At 41.2% G+C, this 17,351-nt stretch overlaps 1 protein-coding gene across 3 annotated transcripts in view; it reads right to left on the reverse strand.

Annotated features, from left to right (window-relative positions):
* PIEZO2 (piezo type mechanosensitive ion channel component 2) overlaps positions 1-17,351 on the reverse strand; it is a 458,183-nt gene that overhangs the window by 6,813 nt on the left and 434,019 nt on the right. For all 3 annotated transcript variants that reach the window (XM_032875773.1, XM_032875772.1, XM_032875771.1), the window contains 7 exons: positions 16,057-16,204; positions 15,745-15,959; positions 9,450-9,608; positions 7,389-7,536; positions 3,482-3,670; positions 3,045-3,137; positions 1,567-1,739 (listed from right to left, as the gene is read on the reverse strand). In XM_032875773.1, the coding sequence (XP_032731664.1) occupies positions 1,567-1,739; positions 3,045-3,137; positions 3,482-3,670; positions 7,389-7,536; positions 9,450-9,608; positions 15,745-15,959; positions 16,057-16,204 (1,125 nt within the window). The remainder of the gene's footprint in view (positions 1-1,566; positions 1,740-3,044; positions 3,138-3,481; positions 3,671-7,388; positions 7,537-9,449; positions 9,609-15,744; positions 15,960-16,056; positions 16,205-17,351) is intronic.

Below are 17,351 nucleotides of genomic sequence, written 5' to 3' on the forward strand. Positions count from 1 at the left end.
AAACTGTCTTGATGCTCTGATATGAATTTCTGCAACATTCTTATATTAATCCAATGAGGTTAGTCTCTATGCTGACTAATAGAATCCACGTTTTTAAAAGAACGTTCAATCAAAATCTGATCTTTAATGTTGTTAATTTTTTGGTAGCTCTTCAAAGAAAAGGCTAGAAAATAAATTTTTGGCAGTCCAGAATTTCGTGTGAGGAACTTGGGATGTAAATTCTAAAGGAGAAAATAAGATTCAGGAAGGAGTTCTTTCGATTCTGAACAGCCCCCTTTGAAATCATTTTAGATTGGAGAAGGCTTCCTAGGTACCTATCATGATTTTTTTCTTAATTTCATCCTAGAAACCAGGAATCATGGACCCAAATGCACCTATCACCTGACTTCCCAAATAAGTCGCCAGAGAATCCTGAAATCACAAGACCGTGATAACAAACAAACAAACACTAAGCCTTTCCAACTAGCTTATCTTGTCAAGGTGTCCCAAGTACTTCACTAACACACTGGGTTTTTGAATGCGAGAACTTTTCTTAAGACATGCTCTTAGGAATGGATAAAGAAGATGTGAGATATATATATATATATCCATATATATATATGGATATTACTCAGCCACCAAAAAGAATGAAATCCTGTCATTTGCAAAGCCATGGATAAAGCTAGAGAGTATTATTTTGAGCAAAACAAGTCAGAGAAAGACAAACATCATATGATCTCACTCATGTGTGGAATTTAAGAAACAAAACAAATGAGCAAAGGGGGGGAAAAAAGAGAGGGAGAAGGAGGCAAACCAAGAAACAGACTCTTAACTATAGAGAGCAAACTGTTGGTTATCAGAGGGGAGGGGGGAAGTAGGTGACGGGATTAAGGAGGGCACTTGTGATGAGCACTGGGTATTGTATGAAAAGTGCTGAATCACTATACTGTACGTCTGAAACTAATATCACACTGTATGTTCACTGGAACTTAAATAAAAATTAAAAAAAAAATGAGTGAAGTAGTGGCCTCATGCTGGCCATTGGCTCAGGTTAGGTGGGAAGGAGTCTCTCTCAGCTCTCGCCTTTTGGGACTGCCAGGCTGATCGCACACACTATGTGTGGAGAAAAAAATCTGTTAGGGTTTCCCCGTGTTGGGGGGATGGATGCAAGTAAGAACTGGGGTTCCTGAGGCTGCCAGTTCTTAATTCCAAAGAACAAACTTCACCCTTTCAGGGAAATCTTACCACCATCCAGACTATTTCATTTTTATGAGTCCTTACCCATTTCCCTTTCACTTTGCCTCTCTCTCTTGTTCACAGAACTCATTGCCAGCCTCTCTTTAAAGACTGAAGTTAGCAGGAAAAAGGAAAACTATAAGGTTCTTATTTTTTGCCAAAGATTCTCAGGCAGATCATTATTTAATAAGCACAAAAATTTAGCTGTAGCATCAAATGAATGTTTCCAAAGCATGATGTCAACTAAAACCCACATCAATTGAATTTTTCTGTCCTTCTATCCTCCCACCCCCGCCCCGAGTTTAGCTTGTGGGGAAAGGGGGAAATCATACATGGAAAGACAGTAACTACCTCTGAATACTCCATGAAAAAACAACAGAGAAGCTACTATTGGGGTCCATGAGTTCCTCTATCATTTTCTGCTTACTGGGAGGGCTGATGGTCCACAAAGAATTTGAGTTTCCTTCCAGTTCTGCTACTGTTATGTCTTCTTTTTCATAATTTTCCAGAAATTGCATAGCACCCTGTATGCACACAAATACACATGCATAAATATATCATAGACATGGTGATGTATAAATAAAGCAATTGCTCTTCCTTTTAACTGACTGCTGAATGAGGATTTTTTCCTATGGAAGGACAGTTTCTACAGTGGATGGGCTTGGTGCTCCATGGTACTACTTCCCCTCTGCATGTGGAATGGGCAGCCCCAGTGACACAGAGCAATCTCAGTACAGTACAGGTACAGAATAGTTTCAATTAATCAATAAAGACAAATCAAAGGATTTGGTGTCGTTTTTCCTCCCCACTAAGCAGGAAACTTATCAACTCTTGGGGTGTTCCCTCTCATGAGACAGTAAAATTTAATCCACCCACAACATCTTGGTCCTACCTTCACAGCTGCACATCCCTTGAGATGAGTGTGGGCATTGTGCTTTAGAGGCTGATAATTTTATAAAGGAGCTAAGCCTCCATCTGCCTAATCATTTTCTTTAAATAGGGAAATATTATTTGTAAAGCAAATTTAATTATGAAAAATCAATTTCTCATATTATTCTGACTTTACAATGGAGAGAAAATAATACATCAACCACAACTTTGCCAACAGGACATTATCACTATTATAGGCAGTAGGAAATGCAGATTTTTAAACATCACTTAAAAAATAATAGCGTATATTCTTTTTCATTTATGTCTTATCTTGAGACATGTTCATGCCATGTGTGGTCTTTGCAATGATTATTTTGTATTACAAAAGAAGTTGCCTGGAAAATATCCAGACAACACAGTGTGTAACTAAAATGAAAAGCAGTAGCCCCCCTTCTCCCATGCCAACCACCCTAGGGAAGCCAATGCCCATCAGATTCACTGGACACATTTGCCATAATTTATTCAACAGCCTCTACTTACTGAGCCCTCAGCTGCTTCCAACTTTTGTCAATACTAAGAATGCCATCACAAGCAGGTACCTGCATAGAGCTTTTCCAATATTTTGAATTACTCCCTGAAGACAAGGTTCTCAGAATAGACCTAGCCGTCAAAGGGATCAGTATCTACTGCAATTAAAAACATCTAAAAATATAAAAGAGGACCTACATCTGTTGAGCTTACATTAAAATGTCCTGAATTAAAATTATGTTTATTGACACTTCTATCCAATAATACAGATATAATGTCTCAGATTATCCAAGTGGCCAGTGGCCACTGGTAATCCTTGAAGAGTTCTTCCCACCACCACAGGCCACAGCAGAACAGTGAATAAAGTGACAAGCCGTAAGCTCACCTAGATGAAAGGTCTTCATAGACATCTACAACATGCATTTACTTACAGTGTCCCTAGAGAAAGCTTTCATAAACTTATTAAATTTTGGCTGATCCATAACTTTCAACTGGCTTTGCTGGGCACTCATTGTGAAAATAGGCTGGAAAACAAAGAAATAGTGCTGTCAACACTCCTGAGGCTCGTCTTTGCATCCTGGGTTAAAAGAGAAATATTTATACAGTATATCATCACCCACTCTGTACCCAATGGCAACTGGCCTCAGGGATCTCTTTTTGGAAGTGATTATTCCAGTGCCTCACACCAGAACAGAACTACCCCTTCAATGTCTTCTGTGCCTTATCTCATACGACACGCATATGCTGACCAGTTAAGATGCAAGGGGAGGGAATCTGGCCGCAAAAGCTAACTGAACATCCTGTGGCTGGTGGTCAGGAAAGACATGGGCAAGGGAGCCAGACCTGGGGGGAGGGACACAGCAGTTACCTGGTACCCTCCCAGGGTAATCGTGACCGAGACGTCCAGGGGCTGGTTGATGACCCCCGCCACAGATTTGATCAAGGACATGAAGAGAAGGGGAAACCAGACGATGCATATGAGCAGAACGATGATCATGCCTCCCATGCCATACTTCACCACTTTCTTCTTCTTCTGCCCCCGGGGCTGCGGGTATCTCTGCAACAGAGAAGTCACACAGGGCTCAGGCTTCCAGTGCCGGAAGCAGGCAGGGGAAGGACGCTTTTCTCTTCCCGCAGGACCTGACTGGGACCTGATTCTGCTTCACTCACCCTGAAGTGGGGAGAGCATCCTTGTTCCCAGCCTATGAAGTTAGGTGGTGATGTGATGAGCTGAAATGAGCTCCCAACACATTTCCACTGTGTTACCATGAGGGACCAATGGGACCTGACAGACTTTTTCCTTAAAATTGTTGTGTGTGAGGGGTGGGGTGTCTGGGTGGCTCAGTCGGTTAAGTGTCTTAGGTCATTAGGTCACCGGCTTAGGTCATTAGGCCATGATCCCAAGGTCCTGGGATTGAGCCCACATTGGGTTCCCTGCTCAGTGGGAGCCTGCTTCTCTTCCTCTTTCTGCCCCTCCCCCCGCTTATACTCACGCTCTCTGTCTCTCTCAAATAAATAAATAAAGAAAGAAAAGTAAACTATGACTAGGACCAAGTGGCCTGCATTTGTGGGTGTTCATATGCCAACACTCTGTCTTTCGGGAAATTGTTCTGGCTTCATAAGCATATTCATAAAGCCCCTGGAGCACAGTATATTCAACTCAGAGTAATCCCCAAGAAAAGTCACTGTTAAAAGAAGCTTACTTTTCTGCTTCACACTAGACAAGAGATTGTCCCTGGTAATGTTTCAGTGTCTGATGGGACAGAGTGGAAATGAGTCCCAGATTTGCTCAGACTCCCTTGGTGTTGACCTCCCCAACATGTAAGTTCTCAGAAAGTTTTACCAGGTGTGATTTAAAATATTGATACTCTGAAATACCCTTTGACTTAGCATAAGATAGAAGTATATATTTAAGTAGGGGTGATACATTAAACGAGGCTTTTTATTTCTTGAAATAAAATAACAGCAATGATTGTAAACTCTTCATGGGCAGGAATGCCTAGTGTTCCAGGGCAGAGCAACACCAGCGTTCACAAGGAGGATGGACAATGGGTGTCACCTCTCACTATGGTATTAAGAAGATTGTCACCTGTTGACTCAAAGACAGTGAAAGACTTGTAAGAGCCAACAAATGGGGCAGAAACAGCTGCTTCCATGTAAAGTGACCCCGTATCAACATGGGACAGTCCCGTGAGCTCTGATGGAGAGACTACCTCATAAGAACTCCCCACCCATTCATCCAGCGGAAGTAGTATCTCACTGTTTCTGGTGCCCCTGGGGTGGGGCCCTGGGTCTTGGGATGTCGTCCTTCCCCCTTGCTGTCAACACATGAACTCATCTATTTCGTGGAGAAGTCGAGCTATGTGGTGTGTTTATTCACTGCTCACCTTTCTCTAGCTTCCTGTAGGATGGCCGGTCCTCTTCCCTACTAACTTGTTCCCCCAGGGCTCTGATTCCATGCTTTCCAGGCCCCAGAGGCCCCCAAGCCACACCCCCCTGCCCTGATCCCCACCCAGACCTTCTTCCTTTGGCTTTAATACTAAGAACTTTTGCTTTTCTTTTTTCTACTATTCTTTTCCTTGATACCTATAGAGGTACAGATCCTCTCCATTCTAAAATTATCCTCTCAACTTGCCTCTCCCTTGAACTGATTCTCTCTCTGGCCTTTCTCTTGCCTATGCTCGGTCCCTTTGAAAGGGCAGCCACAGGATGACCTATTGGCAAGTCTGTTCAGTGGCGTCCAGCCCAAACTGCCCACCTGCAGAATTGCGAGCAAAGGAAATGGTTGTTATTTTTCATCCACTGAGTTTGGGGTGCCTGGGTGGCTCAGACAATTACGTGAGGGACTAGCTCAGGTCATGATCTCAGGGTCATGAGATCAAGCCCCATGTTGGGCTTCATGTTTGGTGTAGGCCCTGCTTGAGTTTCTCTCTTTCTCTCTCACTCTCTGTCTTTATCTGTTCTGCATGCTCTCTCTCTCTCTCTTAAAAAAAAAAAAATATATATATATATAATATATTATATATAATATTTATTTAATTAATTTATTTAAAAAATATCTATTTAGTTAATTAAATTAAATATATATTAATTTATTATATATTATATATGATAAATATATAATAATAAATATATATATTTTTTTGGGCCACTATGTTTGAGGCTGTTTGATTGCAGCAATATGGTAATTGTTGAATGAATGAATAGCTCCTGGAGCTAGAGATGAACCCGTACCTACCAGCAGGGAGGGTCCAGGATGTGAGTTCTCCTAGTGTCACCATGTATACATGGATACCTCCTGAGGCAGCCAAGCTGTGATGGGGTAGCTTCAATTATTAGAAAGTTCTTCATATCCCACTGAAACTTACCAGAGCTTTTGTCAACTTGTCTTTTTTTTTTTAGTTTAATTTAAAATTTTTTCAGTGTTCCAAAATTCATTGTTTATGCATCATACCCAGTGCTCCATGCAATATGTACCCTCCCTAACTTGTCTTAAACTCTGTTATCTTGAGCCTTACAAATAAATTCAGACATTTCCTCTATTTCCCAGTATTTCAAATAGTTACAAATTGTTATTGTTTTTGCCTCTTTCCATTTTTTTCTACTTCAGACAGAACAATTCTTCGTTCTTTCTACTCTTCTTCATTTGTCATGATTTCCAGGTCCTTTGTCACCATGATTGTTACCCTCAAAGTCCCTTTGGTAGAACATCTCTCATATCTCTCATATTATGTCATTTTTAAAAAAGATTTTATTTCTTTATTTGACACAGAGAGAGAGCGCAAGTAGGCGGAGTGGCAGGCAGAGGGAGAGGGAGAAGCAGATTCTCTGCTGAGCATGATGCCAATGCTGGGCTCAATCCCAGGACCATGGGATCATGACCTGAGCCAAAGGCAGCCACTTAATTGACTAAGCCACCCAGGCACCCCACCATATTCTGACATTTTAACAGCTTTTCTGCTCCTTAAAAATCAGTACAAGCTCAATGATTTTAAGTTTACTGCCAGCCCTATCTCCTTCACTTCCACGAACCCCATAAACACAGGGCCCACAGGTCAGTGGGCCCCTGCCCTGTGAAGCTGAAATTCCCAGAAGCAGCAACAGAACATACTAGAAAGTATATAGACTAGAGGAAACTTTTCCAAAGAGAGTATTACGGAGAAGAGAAAAAAAAGACATTTCATACCACCTCAGCTAATTATCGTTGAGCGGTCCTGTTGCTATTATTCAACAGACTCCTGTTTCAGATGTTAAACTTGTGAAAAAATCCAATAAATAACAGTAATTCTATCCACATTTAAATCTTAATATTCAATCTAACAGAATAAGCAAATATTTGTAGTTCAATTTCCTCTGTACAAAGAAGTCATATTGTCCTGTTGCTCATCAAAGAATGAGTCAGAGGGTGAGCCTGAGTCCAAGCCACCTGACCTCACTTTTCTCTACCGTACCACATTCCCTTCTGCTCCCCAATGAGCCATTTAAGAATTATTGGGTCACACAGCAATATATCATTTCTTCTTTTAAAAATAACTACAATATACATTTGCCAAAAGGGGAAGACATCTGGACGCTATTGCTGACTAAAGGCAACAGTGAGTCCAAAATTCCCAAGTCCAGGGGGTGGAAACCAATGGGACACTTAAAGATCCTCACTATTTCTGCCCCCCTGTCCCCCTTTATTTGGCTACAAAACTTGCAGATGTTCACATTAATCTCATAACCAGCCTGGATGGAAGGTAAACACAAAGGGATCAGGCATTTTTCTGGCTTACTTTTTCGGACTCCCGCCAACATTTCAGGATGAATATGTGAGCATAGATATCCTCCACACAGATCCAGCTGGAAAGGCTCAAGGTCGTGTCTGTCCACACCCAGTCCATCACAGCCCTCAGCTCCGTCAGAAATGGAACGAGGCGGAACCTGCCAGAAGCCACATCTTGTTAGACAGATAGTTGTGGGGTGGCCCCCATCAGCCTCTCAACCCCAGGAGCTCTTGTAGTTCTCTGTCGTCTTAGCCCTATGACTCAGAAACAATTCTCAGGGCGACCCTTATGGTAAAATGCAACTGGGAATTACAACCTCTTTCCATCATGAGTCAATGTATAAATTAGTATTGCCCATTCATTTTTCTATTTTTTTTCTTTTTGTTGATGGTCTTAACAAATTAGGATTCCCTTTTTATTTATTTTTTTTTCTTTTTAAATTTTTTTTATTTATTCAAGAATGAGGGTGAGAGAGAGCACAAGCGGTGGGTGGAGGGGCAGAGGGAGAGGGAGAAGCAGACTGCCCATTGAGCAGGGACTCCATCCCAGGGCTCAATCCCAGGACCCTGGGATCATGACCTGAGCTGAAGGCAGATGCTTAACTGACTGAGTCACCCAGGTGCCCCAGGATTCCCTTTTTAAATACATTTTAAGGTGTCCTCTCCAATTTTTCTCACCAAAGCTTTGTAGGGGTTTAATCTTTCTGATTAAATTTATCTCTGAATATTTCATTATTTTTGGTGATGTTGTGAATGAGATAGTTTTCTTTGTTTGTTTGTTTGTTTGTTTTTGTCCCCCCCCCCACGATATTTTGTTTTTAGCATATGGAAACACCACTGATTTCTGGGTGTTGATTTTAAAGCCTGCAAATTTACACTGAATTTGTTGATTACTTTCAACAGGTCTCTGGTTGAGTCTTTAGGATTTTCTATATTTAAAAACGTATCTTCTGCAAAGAAACTCCATAATTTTACTTTTTTAAACATTTGCTTGTTAGAATTTGTTGGTCAGAGGATTATTGAACATTGGGGTTTTGCCACTGAATGAGCTAGGAAAAGTTAGGTAGCTGGTGCCTGAAAGATGAGGACAAATGACTGCTGCAAGAGGGAGCAGGACAAGTGTTTGATGGCACACAGTAGAGCCCACACCTGGTGGACTTAGTCAGTGCCCAAATTTAATAAGATTCTGGTTTTGTTTCTGGTATTTAGGAATGGGCTGGCCTGGGCTCCTCTTGGGTCTGGAGGCTGTTCCTTGTTTCTTGACTAACACAGAGCTTCTCTCCAGCTGGAGAACCCAGGTGCACCTCAGGGCCTCTCCCCTAGGCCACTCAGCTCTGCCAAGGGAACACTAATCCAACACCTGGAAGAAATACCAGGCCATCCTCAGACCAATACCATGTGACTCAGTGAGCATGCTCAACAGCTCTGCTGTGACTACGTCACCATCCCTAGGTCTGGTACAACCGAGAAGCCAGCAGTGCCATAGCAGCCTGGCCTTTTATGCTGTGGTACAATTTCCAAGGGAACAGAGAGGAGCTACTACCAAAGAAATCTTCAACAGAGCCAATATGCTTCATTTGAGTAGCTAACTTACTATCAGGAACAAGCAAGCCATGTAGCATTTAGTTTGACGCTAGGTGGAATAAATGGCCCTTGTCAACGGAGGCACTTATTGTAAACACAAGATCCCAAAGGTATTTTCAAAGAGTCCAGATTCCAAATTTCTGTTCTATTGTGCCCAGAAATATATTAATACTTAAAGATCATATATCCCTATTTTTCATCCTGAAATATTACCACAGTAATTACTCAGGATACAGCAACAGAAAATTAAGCCATGTGGCTGATTTTAGAATGATATACTGGCCAGATGTGTGTCAATTATCCACAGAAAGGTATTTAAAGAGGCATATCTGTCTTTTGCCGAACATCGTGAAGAGTTCTGGGATGCTCCATAGTCCTATATCAGCGTTCTGCACCTTCCTGTTTCTTCCTGAGGAAAATGAATGCCTTTTTCTTACCAGCCTCCCCTCTGTGAGTGACTGTGGCAATACAGAGTGTCCTTCCTTACCCTTGAAACAAGAAGAGGTTGACATAATTGTAGCTCTTGGTGAGGAAGTTTCCAAGGACTCGTGTTGGGTAGCCACAACGGATTTGGTAGGCAGACAACCCGAAGTAAACACATTTCACAAAGTACCAAAGCTGAGCAACCAGGTTCTGGCTGAACTTCCTAAAATGTAAAAACACAGGAAAGTGAAATAATGCTACAACATCACATCAGTTTAGGATTTAAAAAAAGAAAAGCCTAATTGACCCTCTGGCGCTTAGAGTCAATTCAGCCAATTGTAAGGAATCCTCTGTACATAGATCACTTCAAAGGCAAAAAGTAAGGTAAGAAAATAATTAAATATATATATATACATATATATATGTATATATATATAAACGGTGCCTCCAATGTATTAGTGCATTATTCAGTTTTTTTAGACCATAATTAAACTCATTTATTTTTAAGCAAATTTACTAATATTTTCTCCCAACATGGAAGATGATTCTACCATGTTCCAAATCAAGCTCATCAAAAAATGCATTTTTTTTTACTACAAAGGACCCATAAATGGAAGATGTAGGAGAAAGTATTCTGAGAAGTGAATTACCTCCTCCCCTCATTTTTTTGTTTTTTGTTTTTTTTTTTTGTTTTTGCTATATATATATAGAGAGAGATAGGTCATGGATTAACAAAGTTTTAAAACCCAGATGTGGATTCCAGTTGTGTTTATAAACCATAGCAACTACTCCTCAAGACATCATGCTCAAGACATCCGTGACTTTATTTGAAGATTTTCCCTTCCTCCAAAAATCTATGATTCCATGATCTAACATTCTTTTCTTAATGATGTCTCCAACAAGAGAGATCGCAGTCCCTTCTTGTGGGGAATAATTGATGAAGAAACCCATAGTGCTGGACAGTTCATAAATGCTAGGATAAGCTGGAGGAAAAACTTGGTGGAACTAAATTTCACACCAGAAACAAATCTGAAACACTTTTCAAAGGATGGTGAGTCACAGGACCATTTTTAACTTTGGATTAAGGCAGAATTCTACAAGAATATTAAACATGGTCAATACATGTTTAAAAGGAAATGAAACATAAGACTTTTGACTCGGCAAGCACTAGCTAGGTATCATTTTCCCTGGGTTTAAAATTAAGAGCAGCACTTAAAGTTTTTTACACCTGTAGTATATTACTCTTTATATTTTGGATTTGTCTTGTTAACTTTTAATTTTGACATGTGTTATTTTTTAGCTGAAAATAGCTATTTAGTTGACCAATCTAAGCACCATCCAGGAAAGCTTGAATCTTTGTGTCCCAGGGGCCTGGTAACCTCCATGTAGATCTCAATACGTAGAAATCTCAAAAATATTGCTTGTAAGTGTCTCTGCTGTGAAGAAACCAGCTTTGGTATTTCAGTTCCTAATAAATTAAAAATATTTGACCATGATCTAGCACTTGACAAGTTATTAATAAACACATCAGATACTTTACAGAGACCCCATCTCAACCATCCCTTTCCTCTGCCTTTCTGGGGCTGTATCTATTGATATTGTAGTAGGAAAGAACATTCTTTTAACTCTGTAGGGAAATGCCCTTGGCTTTTACAAATAATTTGTACGATAACTGCATGAGGAGAAACTCTATATTTATCAAAATTATAATCAAAGACTTAAAACTGTATTGTCTTCTAGTCCTTATAAAAGAACCAACCCATATTGTGATGAGCACTGGGTGTTGTATGTTAAGTGCTGAATCACTAAATTGTATACCCCAAACTCATTTTACACTGTATGTTAACTAGCTGGAATTTAAATAAAAACTTAAAAACAAACAAACCTTTCCCTTCCTACAACCTTAAATGAATCAAGTTGGAATAAATCATAGTTAATCTGTAGTTACTGAAGTAATTGTGTCAGATCTAATTAAAGACATTAAGCTTGTCCCATATTGAAAGACCTATTTCTTTGGTGATCTCTCCATTTTTTATTGCTGGAGGCTGGAATCATGCCTTACTCATCTCTCCATCATCCAGAGCACCAGCCACACAGGGCTTTGTAGACTGTAGGCACCTAATGAAAGTCTGTGCACTAAATCATATGCATATACACAAGAAATGCCATTTTTTTTTCAGATTAATTATTCAAAACAAGAGAGCTTCCTGATGCTCAGTATTATAACCAGTAGCCATAATTTTTTTCTGTATGGTTTAGAGCCATACAGAAATTCCAATTCCAATGTGTACCTTCCCTTACTCTTTTCCTGTTTTGAAAGGATTTAGACAATATGGCTATTAATGAATGTTTTCTTTTGCACAATAATGAATTAAGTTTCAGTAACAATATCTGGAGAAAAAATGAATTATTTTCATGTTAACAAGTGATGGCAGCATAGGGCTTGTAATGTCATGAATGTATGCTGTCACAGACATGCTGGCAATGAAGACTCAAGGCTCACTAATCCTAACATATCTTGAATTAAATACCCAAAAATAAAGATAGGGCAATCCTTTGCATTAGGAATGACCATTGAGGTGAGGCCATGAGATGAGACAGAAATTATCTCTGCGTCCATTCTCAAAACATGTTTATAGCAGCTTTATCTGTAGTTGCCAAAGAAGTAAAAACAACTCGGGTACCTGGGTGACTTAGTTGGTTAAGTGAACACCTTTGGCTCAGGTCATGATCCTGGAATCCCAGGACTGAGTCCCACATGGGGCTCCTTGCTCAGCAGGGAGTCTGTTTCTCCCTCTGAACCTCCTTCCTCATGTTCTCTGTCTCTCATTCCCCCTCTCTCTCTCTCTCTCAAATAAATAAATAAAATCTTAAAAAAAAAGGAAGTAAAAACAACCCAAATGTCCTTAAACTTTTCTATATTTAAACACTCTTTGGAACATTTATATGATAGAATATTACTGACCAACAAAAAATAATTAAGTACTGACACAGGCCACGCCAGGGATGAATATCAAATACACTACGCCAAGTGGAAACAGCCAGCCTTCAAGGCCATGGAATGTGTGATTCCATTCATACGACATTCTGGGAAAGGCAAAATTGTAACAGAACAGAAAATGCATGTCCCAGAAGCTAGACGTGAGGGAGAAGGGTCCTACAATGGACAAGAAGAGTTTCTGGATGATGGAACTGTTTGATAACTTTCTAAGTTTTTATTACTTTAAAAACTGAGATATTATTGCCATACAACATTATATTAGTTTTAGGTGTACAACTGCAGTCAAACTTTTAGTATTTATCATACTGCCTCAATCCATGGAAGCCATTGCGTGGTCCTTCCCACAAGGGGCCAGGTCCCTGCTTTAGTCACAAGGACGTCATGCCCCTTTTCACCTGGTCTACTGCCCTGGACATAGCAGGTGCTCAATAAATGAAAAATTGAATTGATTATGCAATTCAATAAGCACAAAAGAAGTTTTCATTCATTCAGTCATTTTAACAAACATTCCAGCTCTGTTTGGTTTGGAAGGTATTATTGCTTAATCCCCAGAATCTATGGATATGTCATGTTTTATGGCAAAGAAGACTTTATATTTGAGATTGGTTAAGGTGTTCAAGATAGAGTGCCTGGGTTATCCAGGTGGGTTGAATCTAGTTAATGAGCACTTCAAGGGAGAAATCTTTCTCAGCTGTGTTCAGAAGCAGCCAAGATGGCAGAGGAATGTTCAGAGTAATGCAACAAAAGGAGGACTCCATGAACTGAGGTTGCCTTTGAAGGCTAAGGTGGGTCCATGAGCCAAGGAAGGCATCTCCAGAAACTGGAAAAGGCAAGTAAAGGGATTCTCCCCCAGATACTTTATTTTTTTGTTATTTTATTTTTTAAAGATGTTATTTATTTATTTGAGAGAGAGTGAGTGTGAGTGAGAGCAGAAACAGAGACAGAGGAGAAGCAGGCTCCCAACTGAGCAGGGAGCCTGATGTGGGGCTTGATCCCAGGACCCTGGTCTCATGACCTGAGCTGAAGGTAGTCACTTAACCAGTCGAGCCATCCTGGTGACCCACCCGCGGGCCTTTAGAAAGGAATGCAGCCCTGCCAGCACCTTGATTTTAGTCTAGTGAGACCTGTTTCAGACGTCTGGCCTACACAACTTTAAGGTGATAAATTTATTTTGTTTTAAACCCTTAGTTGGTGGTGATTTGTTACAACATCAATAAGAAACTCATACAAGTGGGAACGACCCAACTATTTGGTGATTTGATCCTGCTAAAGGATTCTCTAGGGCTTCGCCATTGCCATGGTCCTGGAAGCATCAGTCTTTGTTGAGGACTGTCCTATCGAGACAGGGCAAGATCAATGTTCTGGAGCTCTCTTCTGGGGGTGAAAAAATTAAATTCTTTTCATAAGTGCATAATGAATAGTAGGTTATATTATGATAACAAAACTGCTTGGAAGTGAGTATAGGATGCTCTCCATGGGAGGAGAGGTGTAGCATAACAATTGGGTCAGGAGGTCTGTGATTGGGATCTGATCTCATTACTAGCTAGTTGAGTGACTTTGGGAGATCCCTCTTCTGTTTGGTTTCACCCACCTTCATCTGTGGAATTAGTAGGTATAGAAATATTTTAAAGGTCTCTTTCAATTTGAAATTAAGAGTTTCTAGGAAGGCTGATGGAGAATGTGTGTTGATGTTTTCAAATGTCACAGAAGTAATCAACATTCATCATCTAACTACCATGGGTGTTGAATGTGGTTTATTTAGAAAATCACGTTTATTCTGTTTTAAAGACTAACAAATAAGATCCAAAATGTTCTCATGAACAAATTCTAGTATTTTTACAAGAAGTTCACCTTAATCTGAATCATTTTATCAGCCAAGCTATGTTCACTCTCCCCATACACAGTGTGGCATGAAAAACTTACTGGGCTGTTGGTAGTCTTCTGGGGGAAAAAAATCCTTTCTTTACTTAGTTCTACTTCAGACTCATGGAAAATTATCCTAATTCCATTCTCCCTTTTAAAATATTTGCATTGCCACTGAAATCAAAAGGTCAAAGCCTAGCCCACTGGGTGAGAGCAGACATGTAGCTCCAACATTGTCAGAAGAGATCTGAATTTCCTTGTTAGGAATGACAACTGAGTCAAGTTATAAAGCACATAAATGAGAGGAGTTTTCATTACTTTCTAGTCACACTTTGGAAAAGCATTGGCTAGCCTGACTGGCTTGTTATTCATGAGGCTTGGCCAGGAATAACCCTTGAGTTACGATAAAAAGTTCAATTTTCCTGTTAAATGTGAAGACTTTTAATGATATGTTAATTAAATTGATCATTTTTATTACATTATAGGGGTGCTCCCACGTGCTCTAGTGCTGACTCTTTGCTCCCATTACCTCCCATTTATACTAGTCCCCCTTGTTTCTCTTCTATCCACTCTCCCACTCATTTGCTCATGCATTAAGCACTGGATTGGTCCCAAGTTGTGTTTCCAGCAGAGGCAGCCTGGGAAATCTAAAGAGTGAGGAAAAAGAGTGGGTTGGTTGTGGGTCAGAAGAGCAGCGAGCCTCCTTTGAGGTGCAGGAGAATGTGGTGCCCTCTAGTAACTAAAGAGGTTCAATATGGCTGGAGCTTAGATTTCAAGGAGACAGAGGGAAAGGCAGGAGCCAGCCACTTCCAAGGATCTCACTAGCCCTTTCCCCATCGACCATTAGTCTCCTCTTTTTATGTGCCTCTCTCACTCTGACCTCATCTCTAGTGCATCTTAACAAGCACCAATAGCTTTATTAACAATGGCAGCATCATGGTGTCATGGAGATGAAAGCTTCCCTCTCCTACCCTCTTCCTATCAGGTGCTTTCCAAACACTGTCACATTGCTGTTTACAACTACCCTATGTGGCAGACACTGCTGTCCTCTGCCACCCACCACCCCTCTATATTTTCTTCTACTAAATGGTCTCCATTTTTTTTCATCCACTATTCATATGACATAGTCTGATATCCTCTCATCCTTTTAGGAATGCCTGTAAGACCATGTCTCAGTTCATCTCTGTCTACTAAGGTATAGAGACAATGACAGTGGGAGAACCCTGGTTTACTCAGATCTCTCCTCTCATTCTGAATATCCTATTTCCATGAATACATATGGACATGCAATAAAATGCTTTCGAGGAATCAGTTCACATTTTGGAGTCACACTGAATTTAATGCTGATGAAGACCTCTCACTTTTCCAACCCATGGTGCTGTTCTGTCATGTCTCCGTCTGTACCTGGTGATTTTGTGGTGGCCATGTCTATGGGATGATAACCTGGAATATATTTGCATTATAGTGGGGTGCACGTCTCCAGCTTCCACCTTACCTCTCAGTCACACCAGGCAGGATGAAGAACATCCAGAAATGAATTCCAAACACGAGAATGACCTGAAAAATGACCTTTCCCAGTACAGTCTTCCTCAGGTATAGGGCTCGATCCACCACCATGGTTCCAAACTGAATGAGGACCATCACCAAAAACGGCCCAGGAACCTGGTCCTCCGACAGTGAAGAGGTGATGTCTGCTGCTGCTGAGTGTTTCTGGTAAGGAAACAACAGGTTCACCCATGAGTGGCATTTCACAGGACAGCATCCCTCTTACTCATTGGACATGTGGTGGCCTTTGTCCCCAACCTACCCCAAAGGCCCAGAAGCCAAAGACGATGATGACAAAGTCAACGGTGTCAGCCAGGAACATGAGCACATACACGTCGGTCACAGCACTATAGTCCGGGTGGATGAGGTCATAGAAGAACTGTCTGATGGGCACATATATTTGCAGAGTCCTGCAAAACAGATACCCCCCAGCACTTGCTTCAGGAGGGGTGGATGGGAGGAATGACCAGATACTGCCATTATTCCATTCCTCTGCATCCCTCTTTCCAAGCAGGTCACACCTCCCTCTTCCGGCTCAGCAGAGTCGTCTACAGGGGCCTCCTGCTCTAACAGAGAGCGTAGACAAATTCCTTGCCAAGGAAGGCACTCTAGCCCTCTTTGCTGATGAGACCACAGGCCTCTTCTCACGCTTGAAGCATAACAGTGGTCTCAGGTCTCAGGGTGGGGGGTTTGTCACCTGATTCAGTGACTCTCTCTGGGAGCCCCTAAGAATGCTCCCTAGTTCTCTGTGTTTTATTTCCTCTACTGGAAAACTGGGGTAAGAAGCAGACCTGAGACTCAGGGATGGGGTGAGAATTGTATGGGGCTACATGGCGGTGCTTAGACCTGGAGTCTGACCCGAACACCAGGGACATATTAGGTAGTCCCTGCTCTTCTCTTGTTTGGGTCCTTGTTCCCAGGTGGTGCCTTGGGCTTTTGACTGCACCTTGTTCTGTCCAGCCTCTGCCTTCAATTCAAGGCCATGTTCAGTTTGGATGGCCCACCTGGTCTCGGAGCCCACATTCAGGGCTATCCCTCCAGAACCTCCTCCATTCCTGTGGTTCTTCTGCTGCCCTATGTCCCTGGCACTTGGACATGGGATGGCGAGCATTTTGTTGGAGACCAGCTGTGTGACATAGGACCTTAGTTTCCATTCTCTTGGTTGAGAGTGTTTCTCTAAGTCCCTTCCAACTTTGACATCATACCCCTGTCTGTCTGGTTGGGCTTTAGCATGATGATGCTTGGGAAATCCTGAACCAGGAATCCTGAAATCATTTATTCTTCAAGTAGGAAAACTGTGCTTATGAACATAATGGATATAAAAATGAATCACACTGAAAATTGATTTTTAAAAACAACACATCCCCTCACACCTGTTAGAATGGTTATCATCACAAAGATAAGAAATAACAGGTGTTGGTGAGGATGTGGAAAGAAGGGAACCCTCATGCACTGTTGGTAAGAATGTAAATTGGGGCAGTCATGGTAGAAAACAATATGGAGGCTCCCCCTAAAATTCAAAACAGAGCTACCATATGAGACAGCAATTCTACTTCT

Source organism: Lontra canadensis, unplaced genomic scaffold (genome assembly GCF_010015895.1).
Source record: "Lontra canadensis isolate GAN:19392208 unplaced genomic scaffold, GSC_riverotter_1.0 scaffold57, whole genome shotgun sequence".
Lineage (NCBI taxonomy): Eukaryota > Metazoa > Chordata > Mammalia > Carnivora > Mustelidae > Lontra > Lontra canadensis.